The sequence below is a fragment of the Dicentrarchus labrax genome, unplaced genomic scaffold (assembly GCF_905237075.1).
Source record: "Dicentrarchus labrax unplaced genomic scaffold, dlabrax2021, whole genome shotgun sequence".
In the NCBI taxonomy this organism is placed as follows: domain Eukaryota; kingdom Metazoa; phylum Chordata; class Actinopteri; family Moronidae; genus Dicentrarchus; species Dicentrarchus labrax.
In genome coordinates, this window is record NW_026136711.1 from 2,002,518 (window position 1) to 2,014,866 (window position 12,349).

The 12,349-nt window shown below is 40.7% G+C and overlaps 1 protein-coding gene and 1 long non-coding RNA gene across 6 annotated transcripts in view; both read right to left on the reverse strand.

Annotated features, from left to right (window-relative positions):
- LOC127372058 (uncharacterized) overlaps nt 1-12,349 on the reverse strand; it is a 205,930-nt gene that overhangs the window by 16,846 nt on the left and 176,735 nt on the right. The window lies entirely within an intron of this gene.
- LOC127372022 (syntaxin-12) overlaps nt 2,356-12,349 on the reverse strand; it is a 29,171-nt gene continuing 19,177 nt past the window's right edge. For all 5 annotated transcript variants that reach the window (XM_051415389.1, XM_051415388.1, XM_051415387.1 and 2 more), the window contains 4 exons: nt 8,599-8,704; nt 8,401-8,473; nt 3,320-3,402; nt 2,356-3,234 (listed from right to left, as the gene is read on the reverse strand). In XM_051415389.1, coding sequence (XP_051271349.1) covers nt 3,142-3,234; nt 3,320-3,402; nt 8,401-8,473; nt 8,599-8,704 — 355 coding nt within the window. In that variant the 3' untranslated portion in view covers nt 2,356-3,141. The remainder of the gene's footprint in view (nt 3,235-3,319; nt 3,403-8,400; nt 8,474-8,598; nt 8,705-12,349) is intronic.

The window sequence follows — 12,349 nt, forward strand, 5'->3', positions numbered from 1 at the left end:
TGTAACCACACAAGCCCAGGACCTCCACATCCAGCATCTTCATCTCCAAGATCGTCTGAGACCAGCCACCCGGACAGCTGCTGCAACAAGCGGTTTGCATAACCAAAGAATTTCTGCACAAACTGTCAGGAACCGTCTCAGGGAAGCATATCTGCATGCTCATCGTCCTCATCGGGGTCTCGACCTGACTGCAGTTCGTCGTCGTAACCAACTTGAGTGGGCAAATGCTCACATTCGATGGCGTCTGGCACTTTGGAGAGGTGTTCTCTTCACGGATGAATCCCGGTTTTCTCTGTACAGGGCAGATGGCAGACAGCGTGTATGGCGTCGTGCGGGTGAGCGGTTTGCTGATATCAACGTTGTGGATCGAGTGGCCCATGGTGGCGGTGGGGTTATGGTATGGGCAGGCGTGTGTTATGGACAACAAACAACCTGCCATGGTCCTACTTGACTACAATTGCCAATATCACTGATATTAATGTTATTAATATTATTGCTGTTATTATGGGTACGGTTACTGTTGTTGCTGTTGTCACTGCTCATTGTCCCCCATCGTTGCTGTTGTCATGTTCATCATCATCAGTCACTACTATTAGTGTACTTGTTGCTACTGTTGTTGCTGTGCACCTGTCTATCTGTCTGTCTTTCTCTCTCTCTCGCTCTCTCTCTCTTTCACCCCAACTGGTCGAGACAGACGACCACCCACCTAGAGCCGAAGGATCTGTCCTAGGTTTCTGCCTTTTAACAGGCAGTTTTTCCTTGCCCCTGTCGCCAAGTGCTTGCTCATGGTGGTACTGTTGGGTCTCTGTAAATAATGTTATAAGGAGTTCGGTCTAGACCTGCTCCATTTGAAAAGTGTCCTGAGATTCTTTTCTTTTTATTTACTTCTGTTATAAATTGGCCGTATACAAATACAATTGAATTGAATTGAATTAAACACAGGTGCATTTTATTGATGGCACTAACAGATTTTGACAGATTTGAACAATATTTGAGATTTGTGCACATAGAGAAAGTCTTGAATGATGAATGGGGGCAAAAACAAAAGCGTTTATAATTTTGTACAGTGTATTTTCCTCTTGAGAACTGATTATAAATTAGTAACTAAGATGAATTCCAAGAGGTTGGAGATGTTTCTCCCCTTGGGTTTATACTTAATAGGCTTTTCTCTAATAACATTTGTGAGCGTGTTCATGACATCTTACACTTTTTTTCTTATTATCTATTCTGCTCAAGAAAATAACATACCCAATACCGCACTCTCCCTTGATCCCAAAAAGGCTTTTGATGGCCTAGAATGGCCATATCTGTTTAGAGTTCTTGAGAAGTTCTTGCTTTGATAATCAATTTGTCCTAATATGTGATTTTCAAATTGGATCTTTAACACACAAAATCGTTTTTTGTCGATGATGTTATCCTTACTACTAATAAAAAAGTTGGAATATCCCTCTCCTATTTAGTGGATATGTTAAATCTGAACAATTCCTTTTGACGTGAAATACTACTCATAAAAAAATTATTTTCTAATGTTTCTAAGCTACAAACTATCTGATGACACCTTCTGTTCAGAAGAAGGCTGAGTCCTTGCTGCAGTGACTATGGATTCAAATCTGACATGTGGCCCTTTGCTGTGTGTCATCCCCTTTCTTGACCATCTTTAGCTGTCCTAGTCAATAAATGTCATTAGTTTGTAGCCTAGATAGGTAGTAGTACACTACTTCATTCACTTCAAGTTGCACCTTTTCTTAGTGTCTTTATCTGAATTTACTTTATGAAATGAATGTCCTGGTCATGTTGGTCGGGTCTTGATGAAGCTGCAGCCATCTTTTTTGTTTACGTGTCTGCACACTGTATTAATGACAGTTAAATTGAATTGTCATGAATAAGCTTTCATCATTTTCTTAATGTGACTGTGTGTATTTTATGAAGATATAAACATACATTTCCTAAACATCAGGTATGTATGTAGAACAACAAACTGCTTGGCACAGCAAGTCCTAACTCAAATAATTTGCAACCAAGTCTTAACAGTTACAGATAGTGATGCATGGTACTTTTTAATTTAAGAATTAAGGAAAACTTAACCCGATTGTCTGTCTTCTTGAGCTTACTGACCCACTGGAACAATTTTTAATGGTGCTACCATGTTTCCAGATCTTAGCATTCACATTGATGAGTTTACCATTCTCATAACTCATGAAAAGTATGCCACAAATCACAAAAACAGAATGCAAATTGTAATTAACCCATAAGAACAAAATCTTAATCTGAGCAATGTAACATAATCTAGCCCAAATTCATGTCTAAACCTCCTTGAGGAGAACCACTGAGTAATGACACATCCAGAAAAGCAAAAGTGTTTAAGACATTTATTATGCATACTGTCAGGAGTCATAGAAATTAATTTAAAAATGTTTCGTTTCAAGACTTGAGTTTCATTTTTGAGATATTGCCATTATGTATCCATAATGTTCTTAGTAGAATATAATGCAGCACTTACTGTGATATTTACAGAGATGGATTGGATTCATATTGGTAATTTGAGTAGAGCTTTCGTTTTACAACATGTATATTACAACCACGGCTGACATCGCCACCAGGAGTCATGTAAGTCCCATGTAATGTTACTGTGGGGACCAGGAGCCACAGTGGCACTTCATACACTTATCAGAAGATGCCACAACAACAGGAAACAAAAAATATTTTACAGCCCCTAAAAATCAAAGATTAATTCACTTTAACAAGCTTTTTCATTTTATTTGTTTTGAAATCACTGCCTGTAACATTTTGACATTTGAAATACAGTGACAGCTAGAGTTAGTGCAGTAAATAAAAGAAATGAATGAATCAAAGCAAATTAAGGAATTTCATATCTTAAATCACCCCCCTTAACCACTCCATCCTCCATTCACTCCTCTTAGTGTAAATAGGATGTCTTACAGCTATTTCACACAAACAGGCTTGATCAGTTCAGGTAAGTATGTTTTCCACTCCGACCATCCCTCTGCATCGATCTACTCCGCTGACCTTGGTGAAGTGATTAGCCTCATTTTGTTGTTCTTGTGATTCCAAGCAGATACTTGCAGGTGGGAGCAGGCAGAGTAAAATATAGTAGTGACACGTCAGTTGTGTGTAGTCATTTCACTTAGCAGCTTGCCAGATAATGATGCCAAGTATGACAAGCACGATGGAACAAACCATGGCAAGGATACACATCTTCTTCCGGGACTTTTGCTGTGATGAAGAGAGCAGAGACAGGATGGTTATTGGCAGGGACTTCACTGAATGACAACACTTAAAGTGACTGCTGCAGCCTCACCTGGTAGTAGGCGGCTCTCTGGAGCTGCTCTGTTCCTCGTTCTACATGAACTTCAGCATTCTCCACATTTGCCTCGATGCTATCTACAGGGCAGAACATACAGCAAGGTCAGCTGGGAACTTATCAAAGTTTGTAGCATTCACAACAAATACAGACAGTTCACCTCTTCACTCCCTCCTTGCACAACTGGTTTCTGTCACAAGAGCAGAAATAAGGAAATCTTTAAGAAAACAACAGGAAAACTACAACAATACAACAACAATAGGGTTAGGGTTATAATAATAATTTTTTATTTTATTGTGGATTGTGCACTGATATGACTATGCAAAGGTACTCAGAAGGCTGCTTTCTAAAGTAGCAGAGACTGCCATTGGAATACTCAAAATACAAATAGACTACTTCTACATAGTACTGAAATACTTGAGTTACTTGATAGAAATTGCTCATTCTATTGTAACAAAGACAATGATTCTTATTATCAGATGATTTACGCAAAAAAAAACATACCTATGAAAACTGTATTCCATTTCTACCAATAGATCCTCTTAAATGTTACACACTTGACCTTTAATGCACAGATAGAAACTATAATTTCTTTTATCCATCACTCTTGACTCAAGAACTAGTCCAAAACACAGTAACTACAGTTTTTGTCTAATTATTCTGAACAGGCCAGCATTCCAGACTGAGCAGCAATTTCGTAAGAGGCTCAAACATGTGCCCACAGGCACTTTTAATCCTTATTTTCTTGAATAGTTTTTTTTAAATCTGTATCCTATACAGATATAAATAAACAAATAATTTTTTATATTGCTTTTCCCGTAGGGTAATTTTACTGCCTTGAGTTATATTGCAATGCCATTATGGTAAGAATTACTTAGTACTTTTAGACATTTTTGACTATATTTTACTATATTTTATTATTGGTGTTGTATTATTAGGGAACGAGCCAGTATGAACTGGAAAGTCTCTATTGTTTTTGCTATGTTTATTATTATTATTTCTAGTCGACTTAAACTGCGTTTTTGAGCCCCTTAACCCTTTAAGTGCCAAAGTCGCAAAATTGCGACAGGACGCGGTACTGAATCAAACAGCTGTTTTCTCCTAATAGAGCGTTATATCTCATTCATACTCCCCTCCACTAGTTGGCAGACATCCCGTACTTACCCTTAGCTCAGAAAAACGTCATGTTTTAATGCAAAATGTTTGAGGAAGACCCGTCCAAGCTGCTGGGCGAGAAACCGGAAATAGTGCGCCACGGCGCTATTTAGGCTGAAGCGGTATTGCTGGATTTAGGAGTTATTGAGACAAAATAAACGAAAATGGCAAGCAAAAAGTTGATGATTAGGGAAGTGATGGGTCTCCTATTCGCTGACTCTGATTCTGAAGGGGAAAATGTACCTTTGGGAGATGACGGCCGGTCGTTTAGTGAACGTGATAGTCACGGTGCGTCTTTGCACCGGCGCTGCCGGGCAGAGTGAGGAAAACACACAAGCACAAACACGACCCTTTGCCCAACATAGGTGGGAGTACTACACGAACTCGTAGTATCAGTAAGGGAGCTAATGGATGTGGTAGAAGTAGCGGGGGTGGTGAGAATAGCGCTGGGACCAGCGTTAGTGTTCACTCTTTCTACCGCGCCGGTCACAGTGCGTCCATGCGCAGCAGTGGCGCAGCCATCCGATGCGGATGTGTACCTGTCCATTTGTTAGGCTATGTGGTGGGGTCTCAATATTGTTCATATTGTCTCTGTACTGTGCCTTGCAATGAGAGGTTCCACACTCTACAAATACTACAAACTTTTATCTGGATACATCAGATTAGGCCTCTGCAGCTAAAAGACGCCTACTGTTATTATGATTATCATATTATAATGATAATAATAATAATAATAATAATAATAATAATAATGAAGAAGAGAATAAAAAAGAAAATAAAAAGTGTCCTCAATGGGGGGGTGGTAGTGGGTAAAAAATCATAAAAAACGCCTACTGTTTACATGAGCTTTGTGGTAGTAATAGTTCTAGTTTACGACTGTTGGCTTACAATTTACTTTTACCTGTTCATTTGATATGTGGACAACGTAACAAATAGATGGAGGGGGGTGAATCTGATGAAATAAGTTCAAGTCTCTTTCAAAATATCAGGTATTTCATGGAAATTATATTATCCAATATGGCCGTCACCATATGACGTCATAATATGCAAATTAGATGGGAAAATTGACTACCTAGATAAACTTTAGGTCATTCTCAATATTTGTCTCATTTACACTTTGTCTCTATCTCAAAGCACTTTCAAGCCAGAGCCTCCTGAAATTTAGATGTTAAAATCTAGTATTTTTCAAAATAAAACCCGGCGCCTAAAGGGTTAACATATACGAAGTCTCAATTTTATTTGGCAGACTTGTCAAGCCTGATATAACTTAGATATTCTATGCGTCACATGCAGATCAGCCACTAGGTAGGCCACTAGGTGGCGCTATTTTAGCAGATTTCTCCTAATAACTCCTGCATAGTTTGTCTCACATTCAAAAACCTTATATCCACGTGTTCGGTGAATGGAGCTGAACCTCCCCATTCTAGAGCGCAAAATGTCCATAAACTACTTTTTCGTGTTTCCTACACACTTTGTCCGATTCGCACGAAATTTTGCACATAGCATCTGGAGACCGTCCTGACAACAAAAGTAATTTGAACATTTTTGATATTTCAAACAATAAGCGTGTTAAAAAATTAGCACTTCCTGTCTATTTTTCGTCAAAAAAGGAAGTGGACCATTTCTCCACATTGGTATGTCCGATCGACACCAAGCTTGGGTCCATAGTTCCCCATGTCTTCCTTAGGCATCGTGTACAATTTCAGGCCTTTGCCACAAGGTGGCGCTCTTTAAAATGAAGGAGTTTATATCTCTACAACGGTATGTGTGATTAAGATGAAACTTGGTACGATGCTTGCCCATGGCTCCCTGATGGTCCCCTAAAAAGGAAAAAAAAATACGCCACTAGGTGGTGCTTTGGTGGCAGGGTAAATCACTGTGCGGAGACCGTAATAGTTATGAATATGAAATTCACAGGGCACGTGTAGACTGGTGCCTGTAGCTCACATACCAAAAATCGTGTTTGTCGTGTTTGTATAGGATTTTAAAAAAGCAGCCCCGGCGCCACGTTTCACCGATATGTACGAAACTCAATAGGCATGTATAATGTGCCGGGGCGCACAAAAAAGCCTCTTGGACCCATATCCCATATCTCACAGGAAGTCGGCTATTTTAATTTAAAATTTTCAGTCTTGGCAGCCATTCGTCAAAGTTGGCCATTTTGAACGAATGTCACACTGTGATGTCATTTTTGGCATTTCAGGGCTTCTATTTTAACTAACTCCTCCTACAGGTTCTATTGGATCTGCTTCAAAATTGGTCAGTACAGTCAAAACATGGTGCTGAATGAATGCCGTGCTATTTGTAACTGTACGTTGAAGGGCGTGTCCGTGGCGTGCCGTCAAATTTGGCCATTTTTAAGTCCGTGGTCATTTTCGGTGAATCTTCGCCTTGCATGTGAACGAACTCGTCCTAGGGAATTTCTCGATCTGCTTCAAAATTGGTCAGTACGGTCACAACGTGGTGCTGAATGAATGCTGTTCATTTTTTCACTGTACGTTGAAGGGCGTGTCCGTGGCATGCTGTCAAAGTTGGCCATTTAGAACAAATGTCACACTGTGATGTCATTTTTGGCATTTCAGGGCTTCTATTTGAACTAACTCCTCATACAGGTTTTATTGGATCTACTTCAAAATTGGTCAGTGCAGTCAAAAAATGGTGCTGAATCAACGCTGTTCATGTTTTGACTGTACGTTGAAGGGTGTGTCCATGGCATGCCGTCAAAGTTGGCCATTTTGAAGTCCGTGGTCTTTTTTTTCAAAGTGATAAAACACAAACACCCCTCCACTCCCACTAGCCACATCTACAAACCATATTTCCAAGGGAGTATTGTTCGTGGAGCATAGTAGGAAACCGCTGGAAGTCAAGTATTAAATTGCAAGATAAATAGGGGACTTATCAAATCTACTTCAAAATTGGACAGTCTCTTCAAAACACACTGTAGATGAAGAATTGAGCTATTTGTGACTGTACGTCAAACCGCGTGCCACTGACGACTTGTCGAATTCAGACGATTTTCCATGTAACAGTACTCATAACTTCAGTGTGCAATGTCCAATCTCCAATAAACTTCATATATTCTGTAACAGTCTTGCCCTGAACACGTCCTCATAACATCAGCGTACGTATTACAGTCCCGCCCTGAACTTGTCTACATGACAATATTCAGATACAGTGAAAGCACCACATACTGGCAACAGGAAGGAAGCGCTGCTTGGCGATTTTGAGCTGATTTTGAGCTGATTTACGTGACATATTCGCGTTGTGGTCCGCGCTTGTTACGATGGCATGTGACGTGGCCTCGGCGCCCGCCGACCGCACGTGACACGGCCGCGGCGCGCCGGGTGCGAGGTCCCGCCCAGCGCTGCTCGCAGCTTTAATTATAATTCTTATTGATCTCTGTATTGCCAACATCATTAGCCTAGTCTATGTAAAACAGTTAGTTCTAAGAAATATTTCACTTATGACTACTGTAACTTGCGTTTGTCACAACCATTATCAACAGCTCAGTAGTATTACAATACCATCCTGTTAATCCCTTTTGTGTGTATGGACCTCCGCCTGTATTGCTGTAGCTAGGATCAATAAAATAGTAAATGACGTCAAACGTTGTATTTCTTTCATCAACTCATAACTCTAACTGGAATAATCTTCTTATAACCTTACTTTTGTTTTGTTTTTTTGTTTTTTTTTGGCCTTTTATTGCCTTTATTGGATAGTGACATCTGAAGATGGACAGGAAAGGGGGGGCAGAGAGAGAGGGGATGACACGCAGCAAAAGGTTTCGAACCCGGGCCGCTGCAGCAACTCCATACATGGGTCGCCAGCTCTACCGACTGAGCTAACCGGGCGCCCACGTTACATTTTTTATACAAGATCAGCTGTTTTGATGTGTCTCGAATAACAACCCCATTGCTACTCACCAATCATCTCTCCCTGATCGTGGATCATCACCGCCAGGTCCTTAAAGATCTGGTTTACATCCATAATGTCAGACTGAAACAGACAAAAATAATAGAATCAGCAATGGCAGGTGTATCATCCCTAGAAATAAGGGGGCTGATAGTCTTCCACTGTGCCCTCATATGTATTAATATTAGAAATAGCAAACAAAGGCTAACCTCCAGTTGTCTGATATTGGTTTCTCTCTCCTTGATGAGCTCCAGGTCCTCCTCTGTGATAGCCACTTCCTCTGTCTGTGTAGTAATCTGACCCCAGTCCTCTTGGCTTTACACAGATAGGAAATCATTTAAGAAAAATATGTAAAGAGTTTGAATAATATGTGTCAATTATTTTCAATATTGTGTTAATAATATTGTGTTGGACAGCCATGGTTCACGAGGTAGAGCAGGTTGTCCAGTAATCAGAAGGTTGGTGGTTCAATCCCTGCTCCTCTCGCTGCATGTCGAAGCAGTGTCCTGATTAGTGTATGAATGAGAAATAGTTTCTGTGTGTGATGGCCTTTGCCATTATTGTATGAATTGGTGAATGTGGCATGTAGTGTACAGCGCTTTTACTGGTCAGAAGACTACAAAGGCCTGTACAGTAAGTATTTACTAATAAAGTAAAGATGATCTTCCTTCATGATATCTTTATATTTCTCCCAGGCACTGGTTTAGATTAGGAGTTGTTCCCAAGGCACAGCACCGTGGCTGCCCACTACATTCCAATTAGGGTAGATGGGTTAAATGCAAAGAATGAATTTTGCTATTCATTATACTGTGTTTGATTGCACATATGACAACAAATATGATTAGAAAAAAACCCAATACAATCACAGCTTTGTTTGATTTGTTCTATATTGACATTTGAAATCTTTTCTATATTTTTGGCCGTCAGTGACAAGTATCTATTGTTGACAAGTTCCAAGTTGACTGTGCAATTAGGGACCGAGCCAGCGACCGACTTGCTGTGTTTCTTCTTCTTCTTACCTATTATTATTTTTAGCCCCCTTTGACTGCATTTTTGCATCCCTGAACCTATACAAAAACTCAGTTTTATTTGGCAAAGTTGTCAGGCCTGGTGAAAATGGGGATATTCTGTGTGTCACTTTTGGATTGGCCACTAGGTGGCGCTACTATCATAAAAAATGCGTTTAGGCTAATAACTTCTGCATAGTTTGTCGCACATTCAAAAACCTTGTATCCACGCGTTCGGTGAATAGAGCTGAATCTCCCCATATAGGCCATGCCCATGTCCGCCTATAATTTTTCTCCGCTAGAGCGCGAAATGTCCATAAACTACTTTTCCGTGTTCCCCCATGCGCTTTATCCGATTCGCACAAAAAATTTCACGTAGCATCTGGGGACCGTCCTAATAAAAAAGTAATTCCAAGAATTTTGATATTTCAGAAAATAAGCACGTTCTCCACATTAGTATGTCTGATTGACAAAAAGCTTGGGTCGATAGTTCCCCATGTCTTCCTTAGGCATCTTGCACAGTTTCAGGCCATCACCACTAGGTGGCGCTCTTTAAAATGAAGAAGTTTATATCTCTACAACGGCACGTGTGGTTAAAATTAAAATTGGTACGATGCTTGCCCATGACTCCCTGAGGCTCACTAAAAAATGTGTCAACAACCCGCCACTAGGTGGCGCTCTGGTGGCATGGTAAATCACTGTGCGGAGACCGTAATAGTTCCGAGTATGAAATTCACAGGGCACGTGTAGACTGGTGCCTGAAGCTCACATACCAAAAATCGTGTTTGTCGTGTTTGTAGCGCCCCCTACAGGATAATAAAAAAGCAGCACCGGTGCCACGTTTCACCGATATGTATGAAACTCGGTAGGCACGTGTAACATGTCGAGAAGTACAAAAAAGCCTCTTGGACCCATACCTCAAACCCCACAGGAAGTCGGCGATTTTGATTTTGATTTTCACTTTCGGCGAACTTTTCGCCTTGTATTTGAACGAACTCCTCCTAGGGAATTCATTGGATCTACTTCAAAATTTGTCAGTACAGTCAAGAAATGTTGCTGACTAAAAGTTGTGCTATTTGTGCATGTACATTAAAGGGCGTGTCCGTGGCGTGGCATCAAAGTCAGCCATTTTGAAATCCGTGCTCATTTTCTGTGATTTTTCGCCTAGTATTTGAACAAACTCCTCCTAGTGAATTTATCAGATCAACTTCAAAATTTTGAAGTTTTGCCCTGAACACGTCCTCATAACTTCAGCGTACGTGGTCCAATCTCAATGAAACTTCACGTGTTTGATAACACTCTCGCCTTGAACATGTCTACATGACAACATTCAGGCATAGTGATAGCGCCACCTACTGGCAACAGGAAGTAAGCGCTGTGTGGCGGTTTTGAGCTAATTTACGTGAGATTTTCATGTTGTGGTCTGCACGTGTTACGACGGCATGCGACGTGGCCGCAGAACTCCCCGAGTTGCGTGGAGTGCGAGGTCCCGCCCAACGCTGCTTGCAGCTTTAATATTATTGTTTGTATTTATTAGGGACCGAGCCAGTATGAACTGGAAGGTCACTATTGTTTTTGCTTTGTTTATTATTATTAGGGACCTCGCAAGCGACCGCTGGAGGTCCCTATTGTTTTTGGTTCGTTTCTTATTATTAGGGACCTCGCAAGCGACCGCTGGAGGTCCCTATTGTTTTTGGTTCGTTTCTTATTATTATTATTATTATTATTTTTAGGACCCTTTGACTGCATTTTTACCCCCCTGAACATATACGAAAAGTCAATTTTATTTGGCAAAGTTGTCAGGCCTGGTGAAAATGCGGAGTTTACATGTGTCACTTTCGGGTCTGCCACTAGGTGGCGCTACTGTTGAGAAACGAATTTTCACTTTTTTGTTACTTAATAACTTTTGCATATTTGCTCGCACATTCAAAAAACTTATATCCACGCGTTCGGTGAATGGAGCTGAATCTCTCCATATAGGCCCCGCCCACTTCCGCCTATAATTTTTTTTCGTTAGAGTGCGAAATGTCGTTAAACTACTTTTTCGTGTTCCTCCTACACGCTTTGTCCGATTCGCACGAAATTTTTCACCTAGCACCTGGGGACCGCCCTGGCAAAAAAAGCAATTTGAACATTTTCGAAATTTCAAACAATAAGCACGCTATAAAATTAGCACTTCCTGTGGAATTTTCATCAAAAAAGGAAGTGGACCATTTCTCCACATTGGTATGTCCGATTGACACCAAACTTGGGTGCATAGTTCCAGGTGTCTTCCTTAAGCATCGTGCACAATTTCAGGCCATCAGCACTAGGTGGCGCTCTTTAAAATGAAGACGTTTATATCTCTACAACGGTATGTGTGATTAAGATGAAACTTGGTACGATGCTTCCCCATGGCTCCCTGAGGCTCCCTTAAAAAGGACAAAAAAAATACGCCACTAGGTGGCGCTCTTTTGGCATGAAAAATCACTGTACGGACACCGTAATAGTTATGAATATGAAATTCACAGGGCACGTCAATTTTATTTGGCAAAGTTGTCAGGCCTGGTGAAAATGCGGAGTTTACATGTGTCACTTTTGGGTCTGCCACTAGGTGGCGCTACTATTGAGAAAAGAATTTTCACTTTTTTGTTACTTAATAACTTTTGCATATTTGCTCGCACATTCAAGAAACTTATATCCACGCGTTCAGTGAATGGAGCTGAATCTTCCTATATAGGCCCCGCCCACTTCCGCCTATAATTTTTTTTCGTTAGAGTGCGAAATGTCGTTAAACTACTTTTTCGTGTTCCACCTACACGCTTTGTCCGATTCGCACGACATTTTCCACCTAGCACCTGGGGACCGCCCTGGCAAAAAAAGCAATTTGAACATTTTCGAAATTTCAAACAATAAGCACGCTATAAAATTAGCACTCCCTGTGAAATTTTCATCAAAAAAGGAAGTGGACCAT